Source organism: Nematocida displodere (assembly GCF_001642395.1).
Source record: "Nematocida displodere strain JUm2807 chromosome Unknown 1, whole genome shotgun sequence".
NCBI lineage: Eukaryota > Fungi > Microsporidia > Nematocida > Nematocida displodere.
The window spans coordinates 428,139-453,571 of NW_027138130.1; the positions used below are offsets into that span (position 1 = coordinate 428,139).

A 25,433-nucleotide genomic window follows, 5' to 3' on the forward strand; every position below is an offset into this window, starting at 1 on the left:
ATTTTATTTTCGATGTCGATTAGCTACACCACGCAGTATGCAGCGATGTACAGGGATAGAACCGAGAGGCTGGGAAGGGACATTGAGGCGTACGGACGACTGGCTGGTCTTGTCCGGGCGTTCTACCTTGGGGGAAGCGAAGAAACCTTCTTAATCGGGTGTCTTGAAATTTCTACTGCCAAGCCAGCCATTATCAAGAAGTACCACGAGGTGGAAGAGGTAGAGAGTGTGTCCTGGCAACCCAACGCCGCCCCCAAGTACTTCATAGAAGATGCAGCCATGGAGAGAATCGAGCTGATCCTAGGCCTACCCAAAGACTCCAGCGCCTTCCCAGTCAACGGGTGTGTTTTAGGCGTGGTTGGGAGAAGGAGTGGGCGCACTCTTGTCGTGGACCGGATTATCACTCCGATTGAAGCCTATATCGCCCCCACAGAGGCTTTCTGCGCGAAAAAACCGCGCCTTACAGCAAAGAGTCCCCTGCCCGGTCTATCCCCGAACCCCGAAAACCCCGAAAACCCCGAAAACCCTGAAAACCCTGAAACGTTGGTTGTTCCTAATGTAGGATCAATGTCCGCAGCAGGTGTTGAGGCGCTGGCAAAGTACCTTAGGGAGAGTCCAGGGTGCAGGGTGGTGTTTTATTCGGGACTAACCCACCCTGAAACTGCAAACCTGAACAAACTATCCGGGTTGGCTGGACCTGAGCGGGTGAGGGTTATTCCGGGGGAGGAAGACTACGTCCCGTATATGATTCCCTACACGCCACCGTCGCCCGTGCTTCTGGGGATTGACCCAAAGTGCACACTGCACCCCAACCCCTCGGTCCTGTCTCTTTCAGGATCAACGGTGGCTTTCTGCAACTATTTATCGGTTAGAGAAGTTCTCAGGTACACAAAAACAGACGTGGGAGAGCCTGAAACGCTTGAAGACTACCTTAAGGCTCTTGAGGTACTGGTTAGGTACAGGCACATATCCCCCACTTCCCCAGATACGTGCCCAACCTACCCGCACGATAAAGACTTGTTCGTCATGGAGGTACTTCCAGATGTGGTGGTTGTTAGTGTTCCTTGTAGCTTTAGCTCGGGAGCACGGAGAGTTACGACAAATGGCATAACAATTGAGCTAGTTGTCTTTTCTTCACTTTCAGGTATGTTTTTGAGCATTTCCCAAACCGTTCCAAAACTTTTTCCCATACCTCTTTGAATTTTCCGAATTTTTTGTCTTACAACATACCCTTTGAATATGCTAGAAAGAGCAAGCGATAAGTCAGCAAGCGAACTGGCTGCCTCTATCAGGGCAGCAGTAGAGCACACCATCTATGCCGTCATTGACAATAAAGCAATTCCAAAGATTCAAGATTTTATTCAGCAGCACAGTATCCCCATTCGCACAGACCCCAATAAAACCATCCTGGTTCTTACAGGAACCTCTGAACATACCTACACCCTAAAGCACCAACTAACCACACAACTGTTCGACTCTACCCCTACCTCATTCCACAACCCCAAGACCAACCCTAAAAGACCACGCCCGAACAACCACACGCCCAAACGAGCAAAACCTTCCCAAACCCAACCCAACCCAACCCGAACCTGAACCTTAAATTGATTGGTTGTTTTGAGTTGGTTGGTTGGCTGTTTTGAATTGGTTGGTTGGTTGGGCTATGCATGCTATTTATTTACCACCAGTCTCTGGCCCAAACCCTGGCCCTGGCCAACTACTGGCTAGTGAATAAATGTGTTTCTGTCTCTATCTTGGCTCTGATCTCTTTTACTAGATCAAGAATGATAGCTTGTGGTGTTCTTTCATCGGTATCTGAGAAAACCACTTCGTTAAAAGAGGTGTTGAATGGGGCTTGGGCGAACTTGGTTTCAGGGATGGGCTCTAGAAGCTTGACCGTTCTCTCAAGTCCTGAAACTTTCCTTTTCTCTCGCTCCAGGGCCTGTTTGAGCTCCCCGTTCTCTTTTTGAAGCTCTTCAAGCATTCTTTGGATCTGCATGTTTTCTTCAAGCAATTCAATGGCTCTTTTGTCGTGCTGGTTGTGAAGCTCTTCCACCACTGGAAGCATTCGGGTGTCAATGATGTTTGTTTGGTTGTACTCTGAGGGGCAGTACTTCTTTATTTGGTGCGCCTCTCTGAAGACCCCGTGCCTGGAGGAGCACTTGAAGTACGCCCGCCCTGCACGCATGCCATTGTTATCGCCGTTTGGAGTGTCTAGCTCAATGCCAACTGAAGGCCCTTGCTTGGCGCCAACCTTTCCCACGTACTTAACCGTTCCTGTGTACATACCATCAACTACCACGCGGTCTCCTACGTTCATAAGCACAATTTCTTTTTTCTGAAATGAGCATTCAAAGAGTAAGAGACCTTGAAGTAACCAAGGGGGCTCTTGAAGGGGTCATGTCGTACGTAGCTTCTTTTAACACAGTTCCTCTTGTGGTTCGGGTCGTTGACATTACCCTTCCAGAGAATCTTTCAACATGCACCCGGATAACGGTTACAGTCACCGATGAGCGGACGACCCAGGAGTGCGCCATCTCAAGCAAAGCCATTGAAGAGTTTAAAACCAAAGAAATACGCGCCAATACGCTGATTCAGATAGGCGAGAGAAACCCAGCGAGCATAGGAAGTGAGCAAAGAAGGGTGCTCTACATCAAAGACATTACTGCCTACTCAAACAGCACGGGGTGGACAAGCGCCGTCGCCAGTCCAAGCAAGAGAAAGGGCGAAGAAAGCCAGAGAAAAGAGGCCAAAAGAGAGGTAAACAGTGTGGCGGAGCTATCTCCCTTCTTGGGGGGTCCTTGGTGCCTCAACATCAAAGTGGTTAGAAAAGCGCCAATGAGAGAGTACCAAAAAGACGGGAGTGCTGGAAAGTGCTTCAAAGCCACGCTGGCCGATGGAACGGGCGAAATCCTGATGACGTTCTTTAACGAGTCAGCCGATGCCTTCTACACCCGGCTTGAGCTGAACAAAGCCTATGAAGTCTCCGGGGGACAGATTAAGATGGCTAACAAACAGTTTAACAAGACAGAGCACAGCTATGAGCTAAGCGCCGACAAAACAACCACTATCCACCCAATTGAGTGCCCAGAGTACCCCGAGCTGTCCAAAAACCTGACCTTTTCCCTGCTTGAAAGCGTCAAAGACAAAGAGTCGTCGATTGTAAACCTTCTGGTGGTGGCCGTGACCGTTGAAGAGGCAGGTACCATTCGGAGAAGGTCGGATAACAGCGAGCTGACCCGAAGAAACATTTGTGTGACAGATAAGTCCAAGGCAGTTCTGCCACTGACCCTCTGGGAGGAGAACGCCAAGGCAGCCTACGAGGTAGGTGACGTTATTATGCTGGAAGGCGTAAAAATAACCAGGTACAACGACAACCCGCAACTGACCGTTATTGGAACAACGACCGTTGCCGTTAACCCAGAGACCAGCGAGTCCTTCACGCTCAGTGGGTGGTTCAAGCAGAACAAGAAGGCCATTGACGCCCCAGCGCCCTACGAGAGAAAGGCACAGGTCGGCAGGAACACCATTTCCGAGATTAAGGGGAAAGCGCTTCCAATGTCTTCAGTTATCTGCACGATAACCAACCTCAAGGAAAACATTTATTATATGGCCTGTGACGCCTCCTGCAAGAAAAAGGTCGAAAAGAACACTGACGGCGTCTATTTCTGCAACAAGTGCAACAAAGAGGTCGAAGAGCCTCTGTGCAGGTACCGGATCAACGCCCAAATTGCCGACGCCACGGGGCAGCTCTGGGTGAGTATTTTCAATGAAGGGGAGGCTTTAATGGGGCTTTCAGCGAACGAGCTGCAGGGGATGCAGGCGGAGGACTACGACGAGATCTACCTCCCAAAAATCGTTGAGTGCAACCTTTCAGATGTAGTGCTCAGAGTCCGCGGCAAGGCAGACACTTACAACCGGGCTGAGCCACAGACGGTCTACACGGTCGACGCCCTCCAGAGGGTGGACTATGCCCGGGAAGCCGCTGCCCTCCTCACGCAAATACGTGCTATGGGGTAGTACGCCCCAGGGTTCTGGCGTGCCCTGATACGCCCGGTGCGCTACAATAAAACAACTGTTTGGACCGGTTTATTTGGGCACGGTACAGCACAGCACGGTACAGCACAGCACGGTACAGCACTGCACATTAGAGGGCATGGAAGCTGAGGTTGTACCTGTTGCGGTACGGCTTGGTGGCTCTTTTCCTCTCTCGGTAGGAGAAGTAAGCTGAGGCCAGGCCAAAGACAAGGAGCAGAGTAATGAAGATGGGGATAGCAACTGTCCAGTAGGTGTCTGGGTTGAGGTAGAGTGCTGGCTTGATTTTGCCCCCGCGGATGCTCATAAGCAGCTCAGAGTTGGGAACAATTTTGTCCGTTTGTATGCTGGTGGGGTAGGTCCTTGAAGGCACGGTGGTGTAGACGGCGCCAATGAAGACGGTGGTTCTTCCCAGGCCCATGCTTGAAATCGGGGACTGGAGGGGGGCGTACCCGCTCTGCGGCGGATAAAACCCAAGAACCATTCTTCCGGTTTCAACGATCCGGCAGGCATAGGTGCTTCCAACCACCCCGGAGGCGTAGGCGTCTCTCGGAGAGTGTGCTGAGAGAGAGGACATGCTCAGGTGGTACCCCGTGATGTCGCTGACGTTTTTAAGGGTGTAAATGGCCGGGGTGGCTCCTTCCCCGTAAATGAGCAGATCTGAGGCTTTGTTGCTGTAGGCATCGAGGTATGAGACACTGGTAACGGTAAGGTCGCCTAGATCGGTGTAAGGTACGCTGTCGGTGCTTTGAAAAGCTTTTCCTTCTTGGTTGATGACACTTCTCGGGTAGACCTCTCCCGTGTTGTTGTCTCTCACCAGAAGAACAAGATCTGGGTAGGTGTCGCTGTTGACGTCAAAAACTGCGGGAAAGACGGGTCCGTTACTGTTGTAGATAACAATTTCTTCGTTTTTTTCAAGAACAGGGAAAAACACAGGCTCAGGTGCAAAACAGCTGCTGTCTTGGTTCTCCGTATCTGGGAGTGTTTTTCCGTGTGAGAAAGGCCTTGTGTTCTGAAAAATAGCCACTCCTGGCCCGCTCTCGTGTCCGTTAACAGGAAAAAGAAGATCAACGGAGCCATGGCCTAAAAAGTCTCCAAAAACAAAGGGGCTGTTGTTATCGACTCTAATGGTAGAGCTCTTTTCAAAGGTGTTGTTCACGTTCAGCCAGACCTCAAGACACCGCCCGCGGCTGTCCTTGGTGTCTAAAACCAGGTCAGCGACTCCGTCGCCATTGACGTCAATGAAAGCTGAGGTGTGGTTCTCTCTGAGAGCGCCAAAAGAGGCCTGGGCGAGCTCGGGCGTGGCAGACTGGCCAGTCGCAAAGAAGGTTTGGCGGTTCTTCTGAAGAAAGAGGGTGGGAACCAGGTCACCCGTTGAGAAGAGGAAAGGCATCGTATCTGACCACCCAACCTCTTTCTGGGTCTGTGGGGAGGCAGTATAGATCGATACACCAAAGCCTGAAGCCTTTTTGGAAATAACAAGATAGTCCAGTAAGCCGCTCTGGCTGAAATCGGTGGCTATAATGTAATCGACTGCGTGCTCAGTGTCCAGCGCCTGTTTTTGCACGTACCCCGCCCCCTCTCTGGTAAGAACCAGGATCTTGTTTCTCTCTGGGTTGGTGCCAATAATGTCGGTAGATCTTTGCTTCTGTGCACACCCATAGGACAGTGGTATAAAGTTCTCCATTAAAAGCACGGCCTTGTCAAAGGCTACATCCTCGTCCTTGCGTCTCCAGGGCCACAACATAGATGGTTTATTTACGAGAAAAATAAACGAAGAATAAAATTTTCATGACCAAGAAAGGCACTAAGGCAAAAGAGCCAATGAAGGCAAAGGATGCAAAGAAACTGGTCGAGGAACAAATGTTTGGAATGAAAAACAAAGGAAAAAGCTCCAAACTGAAGAAATTAGCCTCTACGCTCGAAGCATCCTACACCAAGGGCAAGGGAAAGAAGGCCGAGGAGGCGCAGGAAGAGGTTTACGAGGTCTACGAAATCCTGCAAAAAGCGCCAACTGGCGTCGATCCAATGGGCGTCCTTTGTATCAACTTCAAAAACGGGGTCTGCTCCAAGGGCGAGCAGTGCAAGTTCAGCCACGAGGCCAACGCCGAAAAGAGGCAGATGCTTCTCCTCCAGAAAACAGCCGCCACCGCACAGCAGGAGGGTAGGGACGCGAAGGACAAAGACGCGAAGGACAAGGACCCAAAAGAGGAAAAGATCTGCAAGTTTTACATCGACGCCCTCAAAACGGGAAAACACAACCCCAAGTGGGTCTGCCCGAACGGACACGCCTGCCTGGGCAAGCACTCGCCCCCTGAAGGCTACACCCTGAAAGAGGACGAAGGGCCAGGCATAACGATTGAAGAGTACATTGAGAATGAAAGAAACAAGCTCCCAGACGTTCAAACGCCCATGACTGAGGAGCTTTTCTTCAAGTGGAAGATAGAAAAAGCGTTCCAGAAGAGCAAGGAGCAGGAGGAGCAGGAGAAGATCAAGGAGGGAAACATCCGACTTGGTAAAATTGTTCCAACAGGAAAAGACCTCTTTGTCTACAAGCCAGATCTCTGTGTAGATGACGACGAAGCTTTAGATTACGATTACAACGCCAGGGAGGAAGATTTAGAAGAAAGTGACGACCTGCTCGTAGATGGTGTTAAGAACATATCTATTAAATAAAACCATCCAATAGTAATGTGTCAGGGTAGGGGTCAGTGGCTGGGTAGGGGTAGGGGTAGTGTGGTTCAGTGTCAGGGTAGGGGTCAGTGGCTGGGTAGTGTGGTACTAGGAAGTAGAGAGAAAGTTTTATTTTATTTCAATGGATACGACACTGGAGAAAATACTCGATCGCGTAAGGGGTGCTGTGGATAGCTCGGATGAAAGGCTTCCTCTGCCCCAAAGCATTGCTGACCAGATACTAACAATGAACGAAGAAACCATTCTAAAAGGCATCCACCACCTCTTCAAAGAGTCGCAGATCAACAACGTTGTGGAGTATTTTAGAAGGTTTAGGGACCCTGCTTCCCTGGTTGGTACACGTCCTCTCTCCTCCATTCTTACCAAAACAGAGAGCCTTCCCCCAAAGACCAGGCTACCCCCCATCAAAGACCTAGGATATAAAAAAGAGTATGCGTTTTCAGGGCACTCCTCTAAGGTGCTCTGTCTTATGTTTGATAGGAGCGAAACCGTGCTCTTCACAGGGGGCGAGGATGGTCTCATTAAAATGTGGGACGTTTACAGTGGGCGCGCGCTCAAGGCTTTTCGGGAACATACAGCTCCTGTTTTTGATTTTGTTATCAGTGGAGATAACAAGATCCTTGTTTCCTGTGACCAGGAGGGAACTGTGCTGTTTTGGGACGTATTTGCCTCCCCAGCCCAGCCACTGGCCAAGGTGGCCGTGGAGGAGCAGATAGACTTTCTAGAAATTGTCTACCCCTCCCTGGAGCCTGCCCCGCTTGAGCAAAAGCGGGCTAAGGCACAGCCAGACGAAGCTACCTACCGAGTCTTCCTGATGACCTGCACGGGGCGGGCCCTCCGCCTCTCTCTGCTCCCGGGGGGCAAGCACGCGGTGGAAGTGCTTATGAATGAAATAGAGGAGGCGTCTTTCAACCAGGCAAGGTCCTCGCGGGGCAAAAGACTGGTGGCCGCCGTTGGTCTTTGGCCGTTTTCAATGCTGTTTGATACGGAAGACCCTGATGGCCGTTTTTACATGCTGGACACAGACGACATGCTTACATCGGCTGTGGACATAGGAAGTTCGTCTCTTAAGATTGTTGCTAGCACCTACTCTTCTTCGCTGTTTATTTGGAAGTACCACCCCGAGACAAAGTCGGCCAGGTCTAACATGCCATCAAGAAAAACCTTCAAGGGAAGAGATTTAGAAGGGGCGTGGATTAAAGAAACGGTCGATATAGAAGGGTTGTCATCCTCTGTGTTTATCACTGATATTGTTTTTTTATGCAATGATGACGTCATTGTTAGTGTAGATCAGGAATCAAACATTCGCATCATTAAGACAAGTGAGGGAAATAGGATCGTTTTCATTGAAAAGGACTTTAAGATTTGCGGAATTACTCCCCACCCTTTTCTTCCCATTTTCATTACCCTGGAAATTAACGGTAATATTAAGTTTATCTCCGATGAAGGGGTGCTTCTCTCGCTGATTTCTTCAGGTCTTTCAGTAACTGATGGTGTCTTTTTCCACAGTTCAGGCAACTCTTTCTTTGTTACGGAAACCGATGGCAGCATCCACAAGTATGCTCTCTCTGCAGAGACTTGCACCCTGCCCCCTAGCTCTGAGTTTTTCAGGGCCGACTTTGTGTTTCTCAGGGACAGACAGTGCACCTACTCCAGTGAGCGCGTTCAGGCCGAAACGGTCTCAAGAATGTCTGGAATCCTTGACATTTGCAACAAGACACCTTTAGCACCCACATACTCAGCTCTGGGCGAGCCCATCACCGAACAGCTCTTTTTACCCTCGATTCCCCCGCTTTTTGAATGCTCTGTTTCTACCGATGCGTCTGCCCGGAACCAGGAGATAGCTAGCGTGCTTCTCCTTCAGCCAAACATGATCAACAGCAAGACCTTTGAGAGGGAGTACAGAGCAACCCAGCCACCTGCCAGTGCGATTGTTATTGAGGAGTCAGAAGAGTCAAATACGACCATTAACGTTTCTTCAAGTGATGCCGTTATTGTTGATGATTCATACTCCGATAGTAACTTTGCTACCTCTTCCCAGTCTAGCTCAGACGATTCCACGTACTCCGTGGCCACAGACGAACAAAGCGAAGACCCCAGTAGTGACATGAACCGCTCTGAGTCAGCTGAGCTGCCATCAACGGACCTAGATGACCGTTCAGGGTCGAGTGACCTGGATGGAGGATCGGGGTCTACAGAGAGCGAAGGCATCACCAAAAGAAGACGACGCCAACCCCGAAGAAAAGCAAGCAAGATGTCAGGGCCAGGGTCAAGGTCAAGGTCGGTAGCAGGGTCAGGGTCAAGGTCGGTAACAGGATCAGGGCCTGTGTCTGAGTGGCTGACTTCGGTGGCTACATTCCCACTAATTCCACAGGTAGAGGATCGCTTGGTCCTTATCCCAAGCCGACTGGCAGCCTACACCCTGCCCCGAACTAACCCGAACAAGCTCTCCCGGCTTTCTTCCCTGGACCTCTGTGTCCTGGAAGTGGTGGTGGTTAAGACCGTCTCCCTCCACGAAAACAGCCTTGTTCTAACCTTACTGGTGGAAAGACTCGAAGCAGAGATTCGCATCCTCTATGCTCCCTCACAGACATCCAACGATCCATTCGTCATCCACCAATTCTACCTTGACCAGTGCTCTAGAACCTACCTCCCAGACGAAGAGGTGTACTTCCGGAAAAACGGGTTGCTCTCAAAAGGACGGTTTGTATCATACGCCCCAGCTGCCTCCCAGACCACCACCGCCTCCCGAACCTCCATCGCCCCACCTCCCCATAAGCTCACCCTGAGCCTGGGACAAGAAAGCACGGTTTCATCGGTCTTTGACGTCCAGTGCCTAGCAGGCAGCTACAGCAGCCCAGTCAATGAAAAACATAAGGAGGTGCTAGGCTTTAAAACGCCTGAAACTTCAATTTTTTTCTCAACGGTGCCCCGAAAGACCTACCCAGACTACTACGAGCTGGTCCCACAACCCCTCCCCCTCAATCGCATCGTCCAACGAATGAAAAAAAAGCACTACCGAACAAAAGCATCACTTTTGGCAGACCTTTCACTCGTGCTAGACAACTGTCTTCTCTACAATGAAGAAGCCTCACCAATTGTGGCGGTCTGCCGTGCTCTGGTTAACAGCCTCCAAAAACTTGTTTCTTCGTCATAATATTTTTATTTTTTAGAACCCCAGAACCAGCGATGCAGCCAGCCCACGAGTTAGTCGAAAGCTTCTCTAAGTTCAAGAAGTTCCCACAACAAGAAGCAGTCTACAACAACCCGTACGATATTGCCAGAGGAAAGAAAGAGACCAAAAGACTCAGCAAGAACATTGGTCTGGGATACATCACCCCCGCAACAGCTACCAACGGAACATACATAGACAAGAAGTGCCCCTTCACCAGCAACGTCACCATCCGAGGATCTATCTTCAAGGGAGAGGTGGTCAGTCTGAAGCAGGAGAGAACCGCAGTCGTTGTGAAGAGGTACCTCCACTACCACCCTAAGTACATGAGATACGAGAGAAGAAACACCCGGTTCAACGTCCACCTCTCCCCGTGCTGGGACGGTCTTATTGAGATCGGCGACAAAGTCGTCTGCGGAGAAACCCGGCCACTCTCAAAGACCAAGCACTTTGCCATCATTTCTTACGAGAAGACCACCTCAAAAGACGGGTACAAGCAGTACTCTCCCGAAGAATAAACTGTTGCTCCTTTATTTTCCACGCCTGAAACTGTTTTATTTCCTTTATAAATCAGAACTATTTTGTTTTTCCATGCAATTTAAGCAGACCGACCCAAAGAAAAGGTCCCGGGTGTTTATCTCCAAAGAGCTCCAGAGAATGATGAAGACCCCAAATGAGAACTTTAGCGTGGGCCTCCTTGGGGATAACATTTACGAGTGGGAGGTGGCCATTATTGGGCCAAGGGATACTCTTTATGAGAATGCCATCCTTAGAGGCGTTCTGTCCTTCCCTGAAACCTACCCCGATGACCCCCCATCGTTTAAGTTTGTTTCTGAGATGTGGCACCCAAATATTGAGCCTGGGGGCAAGCTCTGCATCTCCATCCTTCACCGGGCAGGAGACGATGAGTATGGGTACGAAGAAGCCTGTGAGAGGTGGATGCCTGTAAGAGACACCAATTCCATTCTTCTTTCAATCGTCCTCCTCCTCCTGGAGCCAAACACTGAGAGCCCAGCTAACATAGAGGCGGCCCAGGAGTACCAATCAGACAACCAGGCATACAACCGGAGAGTAGCTGTACTGGCACAAAGAACCATAGAGTAGAGACCGTCAGGTCGTGGCCCGGCACAACATAGCGGAACCAGTAGGTCCCAGTAGGTAGAGTAAATAAACGAACACACCTACATCTAGGACTGTGCCAAGGCTAGGACCAAGACCAAGACCCGGACCAAGACCAAGACCCGGACCAGGACACTTACTTGTCTGTGGTTGTTTGGAAGGTCCATGGCTTAGAGTCAAGGGGACAGACGTTCTTTGAGCGCAGCCACTGGCCAATGCAGTGGGTGTGAAAGGCGTGGTTGCATGCGCCCCATGAAACCTTGCACTCAACGGCCTTTTCTTCAGTCTGGCACTCAATGCACGTGTCCATGATGTGGTTACGGCAAATAGCACACTTATCAACAATCATGTCCAAGGACCAGATAGCTACCATTCTTACTTTCTTCACTCTTATCCGTGATACTTCCATAAGAAATAAATAAACAAGTTATTTGGTTTTGTACGGTGTGGGGTGTGGGGTGTGTGGTTGTGGTGTACAGTGGTAGGGTAGGTGTGTACAGTGGTAGGGTAGGTGTGTACAGTGGTAGGGTAGGTGTGTACAGTGGTAGGGTACAGTGGTGGGCAGTAGAACAGTCAAACAATTTATTCATCGATGTTGGTGGTGCTTGACTGCTGGACCACAATCAAAGTATCTGCTGAGGTGTACGTTCCCTTTCTTCCAAGCACCTCTACAGCTTCTGTCGATTGAACCACCACGGGTGTCTCATGGACCTGTGCCCCGGCTATGCGCTTGGGCCTTCCAACTGCCCCGGAAACGTCGACCCAGGTACCTACCCGGACTGTTTTTTTAACGGGTGCTCCCGTATCATCCACCGTAAGCAGGTACTTTGGCGCAATGCCTTGGGCCAGGAGCATGAGAACGAAGTAGTGCCGGTCAAGAACGTGCATCCCCACGTCCATCAGAGAGAAAAGGAAGCCTGTAATTCCCGCCACGCTCTTTGCTGAGGCAGCAGAGCCTGAAAACAGCGAGAGCTTCATCATTCCCTTGCCCAGGTGGAGCAGGCCCTGGGCTATCTTCAGCGCGCTCCCTGGAGCGCCCTTGTGGCAAAAGTCACCCAGGGACTCCAGGGCGTTGAGCACCCTGGAGTTGTTGCTTCCTGCTGCAATGACCCCAAGTGAGACAACGGCCGAGACAACCACTGATAAGTCTTCACTGTTCGTGCATCTTTTCAGGGTTTCAATGACCTCTACCTTAGCCGTTGACATGTGAAGAATGGCGAGGGCAAAAGGTACTGCCATCTGCACCCTGGGGATGTCCAGGAGCATTGCTCCCTCCAGAATGTGCGTGGCCATTTGAACGAGTGTTTCATCGCCAACGGAGATAAGAGCAACTCCAATGATGGCAAAAACGTGCTTGTACTCTTGCTGGGGCTCTTCAGCCTCTTCGTCGTCTGAGGAGTTGCTTGGTGTCAGCTCTTCAAGGGCGTCTTTTAGAATGGCGTGTAAGATAGCTGTGTTGCCCGAGCCAAAGTATCCCATGCCGCGGAGAAGGATCGAGAGAGACTTGCCAATGCCGTCAATTGACTCGGCCAGTTCCATAACTCCGTCGATCTTTTCCTTGCCCTCGAGGAAGATCAGGCCCAGCCCAAGAAGTGCAAATCTCATAAAAGAGGAAGTCGTTGTTTTTTCCATCAGTACCTGAACGACCTCGGTGAAAACCTCAACGTTGTAAGACTTGGCAAAAATGCTGCCAATGACGTAAATGGAGAAGTAGGAGACTTCTGGCTGGAGATCAGACATGTGTGGGCGAACGAGCTGGTAGATGTCTTCTCTCTGGGTGCCCGTGTACTGCATGGCCAGAGCCTGGAGCAGAACGAGCTTTTGGGTGGTTGAGTTAGTGCCCAGGTTTTCTCGGACCAGAGCAAGCACCGTTTCGTTTTCGTCGTGGACGCGGCAGCTGCTTGTGGCCAGCCCAAGGATGGACGAGGCTTTGACGTACCCGTCGTCTGAGAAAAGGTGCTCCCCAAACTCTGCCATTGCGCTTTCCGGGTTCCAGAGGTGGAGGATTCCTTTGGCGCTTAGCGAGGAGATCTTGTACGACTTCTTGTTTTCAAGCACTGAAATGCTCTCGTTGAAAAAGCTGGCTTTGGAGAGGGCTTCTGGGAAGGCCCCGGTTCCTCTGTCTCTGTCCGAGGCGGCCGTGGTTAGTTCGAGCTTTTCGGCAGCGTAGGCGTTCATGCCAGCCATGTGCCTGTTTTCCAGAATGTCCCGGACGTTCTGGTGCTCCGTGTCAAGATCGGCGTACCTGAGGTCTCTGGCCAGGATGTAAGCCATCTGCACCTGGACGGCCAAGGGCTCTTCCAGGAAGATTTTCCGGACCTCGTCTTCTTTCGACTCTTTTACCAGAAGATTTGTGTACTCAATCACCAACTCAAACTTTCTATATATGGAAATAAGTGCTCTTGTAGCTTCTTTTTTTTGCTGTGGCTGGAGGTACGGGATAATTGAGAGGAGGTATGTACAGACGCGGTCAAGGTTGTCCTGGTCTGTAAACCCAAGCAGCTGGCGCAGTCCCCCCGTTTCAATAAGCAGGTCAATACCGTCACATTCGGAGTTAAACTTGAACAGGCAGGCAAGAACTTCCCCAAGAATGGCCTGGATGTCTTCGGGACCAATCCCAGCGCTTGTGCTTGTGCTTGTGCTGTTCAGGGCCTGGTTCAGGGCCGGGTGTTCAGAGGCTGAGTCTTTCGCATTTTCAGGACCTTTTACGTAAACACGAATGATATCACTCGAAAGCTTTTTCACGTACTGGTGCCCCCAGAGGTCAAGAGGCGTAGACCCCCCTTCAATGCGGTACCTAAGACTATCTGTATCTTCGTGTGTTGCTGAAATAACTGAGAGAACATCGGCCATCATTTTCCTGTTTTCTCCTGTGAGAGTAGCCAGCCGTTCTTTTAAGACGTCTTTTTGAGAGATGAGGTGGATGAGTATCTTGGGAATGGTTGAAGCAACAGAAGTAGAGCTTCGCAGCTTTTGTACAAGCATGCTTAGTGCCGAGTGCGCAATCCCTGGGTCTCTGTTGTTGAGGTTGTCAAGTATCAAGCGAATGTCTTCCGTCTTATCCATAAAAGCAAACAAAGAAATAAATTATATAGACGGCTAAAGCTAACCCGAACCCGAACTAACCCGAAGGCCTGGTTTGGCGGCTGCTCGGGGTGGGCTGGGGCACTAGCCAAGCTGCATTATCTCCAGATCCTCGCTTTCTTCCTCCGCGAGAATAAGGTCCAGCTCGTCGGGGATGTACCTTGTTTCAACGGCAAGACTGTTGATTCTTCCTTTTAGGGCCCCAAGCTCAGTCATTTGAGAGACCAGGCCCTGGAAGTCCTTGAAGGAAATGGGGGGAAGAGATCTGGCAGATAAAGACGTTTTAAAGTCGTTAAAAAGTGTGCAGGGATAAGAATGCCCTTTTTGGGACGTAATAAGTAGAATGATTTTCTGGTACTCGGAAAGTGCACGAATGAAGCTGCTCTGCATCGAGTGAAAGACGTACTTCATGGCACTGTCCACCTCGGCCAGGTCTATCCGCGCAATGTTGTGGCGGTTGGTGTGGTCAATCGCATACTTTTGGATCTGGAAGGCTTTTCTAACGTCTCCGTTCAGCGCGGAAACCTTCCCTGCGCAGAAATCAATGGCTTCTGGGGTGAACTCCTTTGACGCTCCCCGCTCCCGAAGAATCCCGACCAGATGCGCCTTTTTGTAAATGGGAAAGTTGACCCGGTTCCACCCCAGGCGGCTTCTTACCTTTTGCGTCAGCCGCCGGTCTGGGAGGTTGTAGGTGTTGGAAATTGCAATGATGTAGACGTTTTTGGTTGCTGAAGGTATCTCAAGTAGCCCATAAAGGATGTTTTGGTTCTTGCTGATTAGCATATCTATCTCGTCCACCAGAAAAATGGAGTAGCTCTCTTTTTTAAGGACCTCTTCAAGGATCCTTGGTGAGGAGTAGTTGCTTGGCTCAACCGTTCGGTGCATCTCAAGAAAAATATCTGAGGGAAGAATAAGGCTCCCACAGTTAAGCGAAGCAACGTGGATCTTTGGATAGTTTTCAGCTACTATTTCAAGAATCTTGGCACAGGTGTAGGTTTTGCCACATCCTGGCATACCACTGACGTACATAAGCCCATACTCCTTGGTTTCAATGGCTTTCTTCAGGTGGTTGTAGATGGTAGCTGACTCTTCCTCTCTTCCCAGTGGCACTGCTCTCATTTTTAACTTTTCCAGAAAGGTTTATTTTTAAGAGTCTTGGGGTTCTCGAGTCTTTGGGCTTTTGGGTTTTTGGGTTTTTGGGGTAGTGCTACCATGAGATTCCCGAGGTCCCTGGGACACCGTTTCTTATTTCGTACCTGCTGCGGTTGTAAAGACGGAGGGAGGCGTCAAAGGTGCTTTTGCTAAGCACAAAGAGGGTGTGGAGTATTTTACATACGAAGAACTGCTCGGTCTTTTTCCAGTAGCACTGTGAGAGGACATAGACGGTGCTGAAAAGGTGCTCAACCACCTGGGCACTGTGGGGAGCTAGCTGCTCCAGGACCCAGGGGTCTGAGAAAAGGTAGGACAGAGACTCGATGGACACCTGGTGCTCATTGCGAAGGATGACGTCAACCGTCCTGGCAAGCAGAACGGCAGATACTTCAGTTACGTGCTCAACGTTATCTAAGGTTCCTTTGATGATTTCAATCACGGTCAGGCACTCTTTGGAGGAGAGCTGTCTAGAGACTTTGAGCAGGTTGGTGTAGATGTAGTCTGTGTCGGTGTATTTAAACCCCTCAACCACTCCAGAGACTATCTCCTCTCTTATTTCTTCGTTAAGCCTTTTAGTGAGCAGAGGAATGTAGATTTCTGAAATGTCTTCTTTTTCAAGGCCAAGCTGCTGCATAAGCGAGAGCACCAGGTCAAGGCCGTAATGAACGCTTTGGTCGAGGAGGTACTCCATTAAAAGGTCTTTCAGAAGGTCTTTGGCAACCAGACGCTTTCTGAGGAGGCTTTGGGCTATTTTGTAGGCGAGGATTCTTTCTCGAATGTCTGGGGAGAGGAGGCTTCGCATGACAGCTCTTTTCTCTCTTTCCGACAAGGTCAATGTTTCTTCTATTTTAAGAAAGGGTGAAAGAGCTATCTCTGTCGCCTTCCAGCTCCCAAGCAAGAAGCCTGGGTCGTCCTCTGGATGAAGGTTTGTTTTGGGGTGCGGTCCTCTCAGAGACAGTACCAAGTGTCTGTTCATCTTTTATTTTTTTATTTTTTTACCCTTCCATATTCTTATGTTCTCAAAGGAAGAAGTTGTTTTAATTACCAAAGGAAGATACGCAGGCATCAAGGCTGTTATCATTGAAGATCTCGAAGAAAAAGACGGGAGGATGGTTGTAACCATTGTTGGTCTTGAGAAGATCCCAAAGCCCGTCACAGAAGACATGACTGAAATGCAGAAGAGCAGACAGAAGTACATCAAAGCGTTCATCAAGAAGATGAATGTCAGACACCTCATTGCCACCAGATACACCATGGAGAACGTCTTCGACAAAGTAGCTGTTAGAGACATTTCAGACATTTCCGAAAAGACTGAAATGAGAAAAGACGTTGAAAAGCTTTTCAGAACTGCCTACCAGAACAACCCCACCCACTGGATCTTCAAGAAACAGAAGGTCTAGGGGTGGGTCCTGGCCCGTCTCTAGAGGCGGCTGCTCCAAGGGGTCCTAAGCTGGATAATAAATGATCATGCGTGAGGGTCTGTGGGGGGTGCCGGGTCTGTGGGATAAAACAAAGAGAGTGACTTGTGGAGAGCGTTTATCATGGCGCCGGGAGTGTGGTGGAGGAGGGCCTTGAGGGTTAGCTTGATGGCTCCGAGCTCGGACCAGTGCGTTCTTCTGATAAGAAAGACGCTCGGCCTGCCCCGGGTGTGCTTTAGCCGGAAGATGTCCCCGGGGATGTACAGCTTGGGCATGCCTCTTTTTTTGAGCTTTTTGAGGACTTGCCTGATGTAGGCCGTTTTGTTCAGGTACCGGGCTACACTGATTGAGTAAAGATGCGAGCTAACCAGCCTTAGCTCAAAGATCTTCCCCAGGCAGAGCGTTGGAATAATATCGTTCCCATAAATAACGGTCGTAATTGAGGTGTCTCGGTTGGTGGTGTTCCATTTCTGGTAGGCGTTCGGGTTGCTGATAATGGGCGGGGAGGAGTACCCAATGCTGCTGACCATGTACCCCGAGAAGCTGGGATCCTCTTTGATGAAGATACAGACCAGGGTTGCCAGGGCTCCACCAAGAGACTGTCCGACCAGCTTTATCTTTGAGACGGCGTGTGCCTGGGTCAGGTCGTGAATGACCTGTTTGTTAGCGGCAAAGAAGTCTTGGGACTCGATGAAAATACCGCGGTGGTAAAGGTTCCCTTTGTATCGGTAGTACTTGTAGTCTATGTCTATCAGCGCCTCTCTCGTTCTGAGCGTTCCTTTGAAGGCGATGTAGAAGGTGCTTGTTTTCCGGTCAAGGAAAAAGACGTACTCGAGGTATCTGCTCTCTCGGTGAAAAATATCTTCGTAAGGTATCCCAGTGAAAGTGTGAAAAAACTTTTGCTCGCTCCCAACGGTTTTTGAGAGGCAGTAGACGCACTTGCAACTCGGAAGAGCTTTTTGAACAATGTTTAGCATTGAGTGGACGCTAAGAAAGGCCTGGCCGTATGGGGAAAGGGCGTACTTGTAGTTTTCCAGGTGGTACTGGTAAAAGTCTTCCGACTCGATGTACCAGCTGTATGGAAGAGCCTGCAGGTTTTTTTTCAGGTACGCCCCATACGCCTCCCGGACCTGCTGGGTGTTTGGGCTTGGGCGGAAGTACTGCCAAAGCCTTTCAAAAAAGGTCTTCTTGCTGACTGGCGAGATGTACGGCAGAAGCTTTTTAAACTCGGTCTTGTCCACGTGCGCGTAGTACTTCAAAAGCTCTCTTCCGCCATAGGCAAGCTCTGAAAAGTTTCTTATGTCCCGAAAAAGAAAGGTAAACAGCTCCTGAAGATCGAGAAGCCTCCCAGCAATTTTTTCGCTCCCAGCCCCAAGGTACCTGGTGAACACCGAGCTGTACGGAAGGGTGCAGACAGTCGCCGGGTGCCGCTCCACAGTTACCTGGAGAGCAGCAAAAAACTCCATTTTCTTGGGCTTGAAGCCTCGGGAGCGGCACTCCTTGCAGCAAATCCACCCAGCGATCGGGTCCGTGGTTGATAGGATCTTAACGTAGTGGACAGTTAGCGAGTCTCGCTGCACGAGCTCCTCAACGCGCTTGAAGCAGTACCCAACGCTCTCATTGACAAACAGCCCGCGAGCGAGGAGGTCTATTTCCAGGACGCTGGTCCGGACGTCGTGGAGGCTGCCAATGGACAGGGTGAACGCCCCCGTCTCCTCGGAAAAAGCGACCCTTTTTCCGTTATGCCAGACCTTAATTAAGTGCTCTTTGCCAAACACAGGCGCTCCCTCCCAGAGCCACTCTTCTTCTTTGGCGGGGTTTTCTTCTTCTTTTTCCGGGTTTTCTTCTTCGCTGTTTTCTCCTTCTTTGGCGGTGCCGGGGGTGTAGGAGAGCAGCTTGGCGTGGATGTCCATGCTTTTGTTTCAAAAATTGAATATTTATCGTGAAACATTGGAGGCGGTAGCTAGGAGGTCCTTTAAATACACGGCAAAGTTTTTGCAAATGAATAACCCCGAAGCAAGAGCCAAGTGCCAGGGAATGATTCGAAGAGTGTTTGATGCCATGAAGGACACAAGCCCTGAAAAAGCAGAGGATCTAAGTAGACGCATTGAAGAGGGCATCTTTTCAGAGACAACGTCGCAGCAAGAGTACTTTGAGCTGTTCAAAGCGAAGTACTTAAACTTAAAGGACGAGGGGAATGCCTGGCTTGGCGCGGCTGTGTACAACGCAGACATTGCTGTAGATGCCTTTGTTAAAATGACCTCGGAGGAAATGAAAAGCCAGGAGCTGAAAGAGTTTGAAGCTGGCATTCTTAAGCAGTCAATTCTTGACTCAACGGTTCAAAAACAAGAGGCAGAAACTGAGATGTTTTTTTGCACCAACTGCCGCCAGAAAAAGTGCATTTACAGGCAGCTACAAACGCGCAGTGCTGATGAGCCCATGACAACCTTTGTCTCCTGTGTCTCCTGTGGTAACAAGTGGAAGTTCTGCTAAACTACCACCCAACCACCAAACCTCGAAAACCCAAAAACCCGAAACCTCAAGAACCCGAAAACCCGAAGCACAGGATTATTAATAAAGAAATACTAAATTTTTCAGATGCTGTCGCCCGTGGTAGATCCCTACCCAAACAGGACACGCACATGGTCTGAAATGCTTGAAAAGTTCAGAAACCAGCACCTAAGAGTAAGACTGGCTCAAAGGAGGCTTCAAAGCCTTCAGACACCCAAACTAACCCTGAAAAGTGCCCTGGATGGATGCCTCCACCCTAGCAAAGCGCTAAAGACTCCACCCGAGCTGACGATTGACCAGGGCTTTGCGCCCAGACGCCTGGAGTATGCCACAGCTAACGACAGAACGTTTGAGCAGTACTGCTTTAAGCTGCTAGGCATTGACCTGAACACTGCCTTGCGCCTGAAGAAAAACACCCAAGAGGACATAACGGCTTTTAACAGACAAACTGACCGGTGGTTCCAGAACCACTGCCTGTGGTACAAAGCCTATGTGGTGGACCTGAGCAATGAGTGCGCGGCAATGAAGGGAACGCTTCCAGCGCAAACACTTGCCCGCCTGGGTCTTTCTTCCAGGCGGGGGAGGGGGCTGCTTGAAAAAGAGCGGCGGTCTCTCCGCCTGCTAAGTATGCTGGTGTCTCAGACGCTTACCGTTGACCAGTACCTGCTGCAGGAGCAGCTGGGAGAAAACCCAGGGTTCTGGGGGTCAGTTAGGAACATGGGCGACTCGCAGAACCTTTTCCCGTTTATGTCAATCGTAGCCACTATAACGGTGTACCTACTTTTCGTTGTAGCAATTACGAACCCTGAGCTGGTCTATCTCCCGCGCCTGGTTTTGGCCGTGTTTGGGCCTGTGTCGCTTTTTACCGGGGCAGCGTTGCTGCTTTTAGGCCGGGAGATTCTTGAGGTCAAGCGGCGCAAGCTTCTCTTTCCGCTAGAACACCCAGACTTTTGGGGAACTTTGGGGAGATTCTCGGTGCTTGTGGGGAGCGTGGTTCTCTTTTACGTCTTTTTCTTTGTGTCTTTGGTGGTTATTGGAGGCTTCTACCTTCCATTTGCCGGGGTGGTGTTTTCCGTTATCTTTTTTTTGGTCTCGGGCGGAAAAAAGCAGTCCAAGTACCTACAGAGTGATCTGGCCTACTGGAACGTGTCCAAGAGGCTGTTTGCCGTGCTTAGAGTCCTTAGCACGGCCGGCCTTGCGTTCCTGGTTTTTTCAGGGACCACCAAGTTCCTTAACAGCCTGGAGAACGAGACACTCAAGCAGGTGAGTGTTCGCTACCTAACTAAAGTGTACTATACGCTATACTCCGGGGGCCTGGTTGTTTCGCTGAAACGGATGCACCGGGTTGTTTTGGGCTCTCTTTTAGAGACAGCTGCTAAATAAAGTGCCTGTTTGGGCTTAAGTTTAAGCTTAAGCTTAAGTTTAACTTTGAGTTTTGTCCTATAAATGCCAATTTTATTTTTAAAGCACTTCTCAAGGCATTGCTTTGATCAAGTGTAGTATCTATTCAAGCGGCCTACCAGCCGCTGCTCACTGAGCAACTTAGGCGCCAAAGGGTGCTTGCACGCTTCAGGTGCGGTGCCCTGGCACCTTATTCCTTAATTTTTTCTCTTTTATGCAGCTGAAGCTTAAATGATTGCTCCACAAGCATATAAGAAGCCGTCTTTGGAGCTGGAGGGGGGCTTCTCTTTCCTGCACATTTTTTATTAATAATGGTAATTGAAACGGAAGCACGCATCTACAGAGACTGCGCACTAAAAGAGGGCAGGGAGTACTACGACTACAACATTTACACCATTGCGTACGGAGACATAGACAAATACAAAATTTTAGACTACATGGGAAAAGGCAAGTACTCCCAGGTCTTCCGAGGCATTGACCAGGCCCGGAGACTCTGCGTGATCAAGGTTCTTAAACCGGTCAGAGAGAAAAAGATAAACAGAGAAATTATGATTCTGCACCGGCTGCTTAGCGCAAAAAACGTCGTTCAGATGGTTGATGTGGTCAAAGACGGAGGGTCCAACACCCGGTCCCTGGTTTTCCACTACGAGGACCACAAAGAAACCCGGTCGCTGTTCAAAACCTTCACCCTCGCGGACATCAAGCACTACAGCCGACAGCTCCTCGAAACACTCGACCACTGCCACTCGCAAGGCATCTTCCACCGGGACATAAAGCCGCAAAACCTTATCATCAACCACCCCGAAAAAATCATCAAAATCATTGACTGGGGCCTGGCCGAGTTCTACCTCCCGCTCACTCGGTACAGCGTTGGCGTGGCAAGCATGCACTTCAAGGCTCCAGAGCTCCTTGTCAACTACAAGACCTACGACTACGCCATAGACCTTTGGGCGTTCGGGTGCGTCCTCTGTGAGATGGTCCTCCGGCGAGTGCCGATGTTCCAGGGCTCCTCCAACGAGGACCAGCTGCTGAAGATTGTCCAGGTCCTGGGGCTGTCAGGGTTTGAGGCGTACACCACCAAGTACGAGATAGAAACCCCAAACATCATCCGAACCCACCGAAAAACCGTTAGCAAAGAAAACATCTGGAAAAAATTTGAGGCAGAAAATAATTCGCTCTTTCCCGACCTTGCAGAAAAAGAAGCTTTCTTCTCCCTGATCAAAGGCATCCTTGTCTACGACCACCAGAAAAGACTCACTGCAAAAGAGTGTTTGCAGTCGCCCTTCTTCACATAAGAAGAATTCTTTTTTATTTTGCAAATGAAAGGAGACGAAAGAGAGTGGTCCTCATTCCTTAACGCAAGGCGGGGCCTGTTCATTTCAGGAGTGTCTGGGATATTCACAACCAGCGCAGAAGACAAGACCCTCAAAGTCGGTTTTGAAGCTGCAGCTCGCATGCACCCAACCCACCTTCCGTTAGGCTTTGATGTGGAGACGCTTAAGCTGGAGCGGGCGCGCCTGCAGAGCCTCAAGAAGGAGCAGGCTGTTGCCCGGATCCTCCAGGCCTATGCCCGCGAAAACAATCTTTCTCTTGCACAGATGCTCCCAGACCCCCGGGCCTACCTCTCCAGCCACCGAGGCAGCCCCAGCGCCTTCCTCGCCCTGCTGCAGATAAAGAAGATAGACCTGCTCCAGGAACAGAACATCCTTCGCAAGAACGTCTACCGAGGCATCAAAGAGATAGCCTCCCCGGAGATTCTCAGAAGCGCCAGGTCCTCGGTGGCGCACAAAGTAGAGAACCTCTACGACCTCCGCGCCCTCAGCGAGCTGGAAACCAGGCACCTCGCAGCCGGAGAGGCCAAAAAAGCGGCCTGGTGGCTCAACACAATGACGCTTGTCCAGCAAACAGCGCTGAAAATGGTCCAGAAGCAAAAGGACCAAACGGCCAACCAGCAGCGCATCTTCATAGCAGTCAACGCCATCCACGAGAAGTACAAGAAAGAGGAGGAGAAAGCCAAGAAAAAGACGGAGAAAGCCAGAATCCAGGCCCTGAAGTCCAACGACGAGCAAGAGTACCTGAAGCTTATCAAACAGGAAAAGAACACCAGGCTCACCCACATACTCCAAAAAACAGACGAGTACATTGCCGTGCTCAAGAAAAGAATCAAGCTCCAGCAAGGCTCCGAGGTAGACGACGCCACCGTTCTCGACTACTTTGAAGCGGCCCACAAGCAAAAGGAGCACGTTAAGGAGCAGCCCCGCTCGGTGGCTTATGGGCAGCTGCGAGAGTACCAGCTAAAGGGGGTTGAGTGGATGGTCAGTCTCTACAACAACAAGCTTAACGGAATCCTTGCCGATGAAATGGGCCTGGGCAAAACCGTCCAGGCCATTGTCTTCATTTGCTACCTCCTGGAGAAGAAAGAGGCTAATATGCCCTTCCTCGTCATTGTCCCGCTATCAACCTTTTCGAACTGGACCTCTGAGTTTTCTCGGTGGGCACCAAGCATCAAAGTGCTTTCCTACAAGGGAGACCCTCTCTACCGAAAAGACCTGAAAAAAGAAACCTTATCAACAAAATTTGATGTACTGCTAACAACTTTTGAATACATCATCAAAGATAAGTCTTTCCTCTCAAAGATACAGTGGCTATACACCATCGTTGATGAGGGCCACCGAATGAAGAACACTGGATCCAAGCTGTGCACCGTAATGAACTCCTGCTACAAGTCAAAGTACCGGCTGCTCCTCACAGGCACGCCGCTACAGAACAGCTTGCCTGAACTCTGGTCGCTGCTTAACTTTGTGCTCCCTAAGATTTTCTTCAGCGGCGGAAGCTTTGACGAGTGGTTCAGCGCCCCAGTGGCTCACGTCGGCGAAAAGATCGAACTTAACGAAGAAGAAGAACTGCTAATTATCAAAAGACTCCACAAAGTCCTCAGACCCTTCCTCCTCAGGCGACTGAAGAAAGACGTCGAAGCAGGCCTCCCCAATAAGGTTGAAACAGTCATTAAGTGCCGCATGTCGGGGCTGCAGAGGTCGCTCTACACTGAAGTCCGTGATGCAGCCGTTTGCAAGGCAGAAGGAGCCAAACGATTGAACAATACCATTATGCAGCTAAGAAAGATATGCAACCATCCCTTTGTGTTTGAACGGGTAGAGGAAACAATAAATCCCTCAAAGGTGAACAACGAGCTCCTCTACAGAGTAAGCGGTAAGTTTGAGCTTCTCAGAAGAATGCTCCATAAGCTCCTTGCCACGGGCCACAAAGTCCTCATGTTCTTCCAAATGACACAAATCATGACCATTATGGAAGATATGCTGGTCATGGAAGGCTTCAAGTACCTCCGCCTTGACGGCGCAGTTAAAAGCGAGGAACGAGCAGCACTCATCTCCACCTTCAACGATCCAACCTCAGGATACTCAGTCTTCCTGCTCAGCACCCGCGCAGGCGGTCTTGGGCTAAACCTGCAAATTGCCGACACAGTGATTATCTTTGACAGCGACTGGAACCCCCACGCGGACCAGCAGGCCCAGGACAGAGCCCACCGAATCGGACAGACCAAAGAAGTACGAATCTTCCGCCTGGTGACTGCAGAGTCCATTGAGGAGTACATCCTGGAAAAAGCCAACCACAAGCTACACGTTGACGAGAAAATCATCCAAGCAGGAAGGTTCGATAACAGAACCACCCATGAGGAGAGAGAGGCTCTGCTCAGAAACATCTTTGAAGCTTCGGGTGAAGGCGATGACTCTTGTGCCGTTACCTCAGATGCCGACCTAAACAAAATCCTAGCCCGCTCAGACGCAGAAATGCTCAAGCTCTCAGAAATTGACGCCTCCAAAGCCCTGGGCTCCTCAGAGCTCTACTCGGGGCCCAAGCTCTCCCTCCTTGACAACAACCTCAATGAAGTAACACCCACCACAGAGTACCCCTCCAAAAGAAAAAGCTCGGCCACCCTTTCACGCTCCCAGAAAATAAGCTCAGCCACTAGGCAGTACAAGGAAGTGCTTGAGACAATTGCTAAGTCCACGGAAAAAGGAAGAAAAAGAGCCGAGCTGTTCATGGAGCTGCCAGACGCTGAGATGTACCCGGACTATTACGACCTTATCTATGAGCCTATTTCAATTAGCGAAATAAGAGAGAACCTAGAGCTTTATGAGAGCTTTGAGGACTTTGCAACAGATGTCCGAAAGATGTGTGCTAATGCCATGACCTACAACGCAGAAGGCTCTTTTGTCTACCGAGACGCCGAACACTTCCTTCACATACTCAACTCATACACTAACGAATAAAGACCTCTGTACCACAGACTGCCTGTTGCTGTTGCTGTTGCCTGACCCAGACACCGACACCGACCCAGCCACTGACCCAGACACCGACCCAGACACTGGCCCAGCCACCACCACATAACCCGAGACAATATTTTTTTCTTCAATGGGCATCCCAACATCAATTAGCAAGAGACTGCGTGCATGCCTTGGATGCTCTTTGATAAAAACACAGGTCCAGTTCAGAGAAGAGGGATGTGAGAACTGTGCCTATCTTCATATGAAGGACAACATTGACAACGTTTTAGACTGCACCACCGATAGATTTGCCGGCCTCATTGGCCTAGCTACCACTAAAACGTCCTGGGTGGCTAAGTGGCAGCACCTTGAAGGAATGGCTCCAGGGATGTACGCCATAACCATTGAAGGCGACTTGCCAGAGAGCAAGATTATGGCCATGGAGCGAGAAGGACGCGTCCACATCCCCCGAGACAAACCATTCACTATCTAAGGGCCAGTGTAAGGGTTGGTGTATGGTTGATGGCCTGTGACTGGGACGCCCCAATAAAACTATGTTGAACT

At 50.2% G+C, this 25,433-nt stretch overlaps 20 protein-coding genes across 20 annotated transcripts; 13 read left to right on the top strand and 7 right to left on the bottom strand.

Annotated features, from left to right (window-relative positions):
* Positions 1-12: 12 nt before the first annotated feature.
* Positions 13-1,200, top strand: NEDG_00336 (DNA polymerase delta subunit 2; the record flags this gene model as incomplete). Its single annotated transcript, XM_067687754.1, has 1 exon — positions 13-1,200. One exon carries the CDS (start codon positions 13-15, stop codon positions 1,198-1,200), a length of 1,188 nt encoding a protein of 395 aa, XP_067545462.1.
* Positions 1,201-1,239: 39 nt separating this feature from the next.
* NEDG_00337 (uncharacterized protein) lies at positions 1,240-1,593 on the top strand (the record flags this gene model as incomplete). The annotated part of the gene is made up of 1 exon (XM_067687755.1): positions 1,240-1,593. The coding sequence occupies one exon, from the start codon at positions 1,240-1,242 to the stop codon at positions 1,591-1,593; it is 354 nt and encodes a 117-aa protein (XP_067545463.1).
* A 121-nt stretch (positions 1,594-1,714) lies between these two features.
* Positions 1,715-2,317, bottom strand: NEDG_00338 (uncharacterized protein; the record flags this gene model as incomplete). The annotated part of the gene is made up of 1 exon (XM_067687756.1): positions 1,715-2,317. One exon carries the CDS (start codon positions 2,315-2,317, stop codon positions 1,715-1,717), a length of 603 nt encoding a protein of 200 aa, XP_067545464.1.
* A 23-nt stretch (positions 2,318-2,340) lies between these two features.
* Positions 2,341-4,017, top strand: NEDG_00339 (replication factor A1; the record flags this gene model as incomplete). The annotated part of the gene is made up of 1 exon (XM_067687757.1): positions 2,341-4,017. One exon carries the CDS (start codon positions 2,341-2,343, stop codon positions 4,015-4,017), a length of 1,677 nt encoding a protein of 558 aa, XP_067545465.1.
* A 127-nt stretch (positions 4,018-4,144) lies between these two features.
* On the bottom strand, positions 4,145-5,779 carry NEDG_00340 (integrin alpha FG-GAP repeat containing protein 1; the record flags this gene model as incomplete). Its single annotated transcript, XM_067687758.1, has 1 exon — positions 4,145-5,779. One exon carries the CDS (start codon positions 5,777-5,779, stop codon positions 4,145-4,147), a length of 1,635 nt encoding a protein of 544 aa, XP_067545466.1.
* A 44-nt stretch (positions 5,780-5,823) lies between these two features.
* On the top strand, positions 5,824-6,708 carry NEDG_00341 (uncharacterized protein; the record flags this gene model as incomplete). The annotated part of the gene is made up of 1 exon (XM_067687759.1): positions 5,824-6,708. The coding sequence occupies one exon, from the start codon at positions 5,824-5,826 to the stop codon at positions 6,706-6,708; it is 885 nt and encodes a 294-aa protein (XP_067545467.1).
* A 139-nt stretch (positions 6,709-6,847) lies between these two features.
* On the top strand, positions 6,848-9,883 carry NEDG_00342 (uncharacterized protein; the record flags this gene model as incomplete). The annotated part of the gene is made up of 1 exon (XM_067687760.1): positions 6,848-9,883. One exon carries the CDS (start codon positions 6,848-6,850, stop codon positions 9,881-9,883), a length of 3,036 nt encoding a protein of 1,011 aa, XP_067545468.1.
* A 32-nt stretch (positions 9,884-9,915) lies between these two features.
* Positions 9,916-10,416, top strand: NEDG_00343 (40S ribosomal protein uS17; the record flags this gene model as incomplete). Its single annotated transcript, XM_067687761.1, has 1 exon — positions 9,916-10,416. One exon carries the CDS (start codon positions 9,916-9,918, stop codon positions 10,414-10,416), a length of 501 nt encoding a protein of 166 aa, XP_067545469.1.
* A 73-nt stretch (positions 10,417-10,489) lies between these two features.
* NEDG_00344 (ubiquitin-conjugating enzyme E2 G1) lies at positions 10,490-11,002 on the top strand (the record flags this gene model as incomplete). The annotated part of the gene is made up of 1 exon (XM_067687762.1): positions 10,490-11,002. One exon carries the CDS (start codon positions 10,490-10,492, stop codon positions 11,000-11,002), a length of 513 nt encoding a protein of 170 aa, XP_067545470.1.
* Positions 11,003-11,153: 151 nt separating this feature from the next.
* Positions 11,154-11,426, bottom strand: NEDG_00345 (RING-box protein 1; the record flags this gene model as incomplete). The annotated part of the gene is made up of 1 exon (XM_067687763.1): positions 11,154-11,426. The coding sequence occupies one exon, from the start codon at positions 11,424-11,426 to the stop codon at positions 11,154-11,156; it is 273 nt and encodes a 90-aa protein (XP_067545471.1).
* Positions 11,427-11,599: 173 nt separating this feature from the next.
* On the bottom strand, positions 11,600-14,083 carry NEDG_00346 (26S proteasome regulatory subunit N1; the record flags this gene model as incomplete). Its single annotated transcript, XM_067687764.1, has 1 exon — positions 11,600-14,083. The coding sequence occupies one exon, from the start codon at positions 14,081-14,083 to the stop codon at positions 11,600-11,602; it is 2,484 nt and encodes an 827-aa protein (XP_067545472.1).
* Positions 14,084-14,185: 102 nt separating this feature from the next.
* Positions 14,186-15,220, bottom strand: NEDG_00347 (origin recognition complex subunit 1; the record flags this gene model as incomplete). The annotated part of the gene is made up of 1 exon (XM_067687765.1): positions 14,186-15,220. One exon carries the CDS (start codon positions 15,218-15,220, stop codon positions 14,186-14,188), a length of 1,035 nt encoding a protein of 344 aa, XP_067545473.1.
* Positions 15,221-15,308: 88 nt separating this feature from the next.
* NEDG_00348 (serine/threonine-protein phosphatase 2A regulatory subunit B') lies at positions 15,309-16,229 on the bottom strand (the record flags this gene model as incomplete). Its single annotated transcript, XM_067687766.1, has 1 exon — positions 15,309-16,229. The coding sequence occupies one exon, from the start codon at positions 16,227-16,229 to the stop codon at positions 15,309-15,311; it is 921 nt and encodes a 306-aa protein (XP_067545474.1).
* Positions 16,230-16,266: 37 nt separating this feature from the next.
* NEDG_00349 (60S ribosomal protein eL27) lies at positions 16,267-16,653 on the top strand (the record flags this gene model as incomplete). Its single annotated transcript, XM_067687767.1, has 1 exon — positions 16,267-16,653. One exon carries the CDS (start codon positions 16,267-16,269, stop codon positions 16,651-16,653), a length of 387 nt encoding a protein of 128 aa, XP_067545475.1.
* A 65-nt stretch (positions 16,654-16,718) lies between these two features.
* On the bottom strand, positions 16,719-18,584 carry NEDG_00350 (uncharacterized protein; the record flags this gene model as incomplete). Its single annotated transcript, XM_067687768.1, has 1 exon — positions 16,719-18,584. One exon carries the CDS (start codon positions 18,582-18,584, stop codon positions 16,719-16,721), a length of 1,866 nt encoding a protein of 621 aa, XP_067545476.1.
* An 88-nt stretch (positions 18,585-18,672) lies between these two features.
* On the top strand, positions 18,673-19,164 carry NEDG_00351 (transcription elongation factor S-II; the record flags this gene model as incomplete). The annotated part of the gene is made up of 1 exon (XM_067687769.1): positions 18,673-19,164. One exon carries the CDS (start codon positions 18,673-18,675, stop codon positions 19,162-19,164), a length of 492 nt encoding a protein of 163 aa, XP_067545477.1.
* Positions 19,165-19,269: 105 nt separating this feature from the next.
* Positions 19,270-20,565, top strand: NEDG_00352 (uncharacterized protein; the record flags this gene model as incomplete). Its single annotated transcript, XM_067687770.1, has 1 exon — positions 19,270-20,565. The coding sequence occupies one exon, from the start codon at positions 19,270-19,272 to the stop codon at positions 20,563-20,565; it is 1,296 nt and encodes a 431-aa protein (XP_067545478.1).
* A 329-nt stretch (positions 20,566-20,894) lies between these two features.
* On the top strand, positions 20,895-21,878 carry NEDG_00353 (casein kinase II subunit alpha; the record flags this gene model as incomplete). The annotated part of the gene is made up of 1 exon (XM_067687771.1): positions 20,895-21,878. One exon carries the CDS (start codon positions 20,895-20,897, stop codon positions 21,876-21,878), a length of 984 nt encoding a protein of 327 aa, XP_067545479.1.
* A 24-nt stretch (positions 21,879-21,902) lies between these two features.
* NEDG_00354 (ATP-dependent helicase STH1/SNF2) lies at positions 21,903-24,875 on the top strand (the record flags this gene model as incomplete). The annotated part of the gene is made up of 1 exon (XM_067687772.1): positions 21,903-24,875. One exon carries the CDS (start codon positions 21,903-21,905, stop codon positions 24,873-24,875), a length of 2,973 nt encoding a protein of 990 aa, XP_067545480.1.
* Positions 24,876-25,017: 142 nt separating this feature from the next.
* On the top strand, positions 25,018-25,362 carry NEDG_00355 (transcription elongation factor SPT4; the record flags this gene model as incomplete). Its single annotated transcript, XM_067687773.1, has 1 exon — positions 25,018-25,362. One exon carries the CDS (start codon positions 25,018-25,020, stop codon positions 25,360-25,362), a length of 345 nt encoding a protein of 114 aa, XP_067545481.1.
* Between the last annotated feature and the right edge of the window lie 71 nt (positions 25,363-25,433).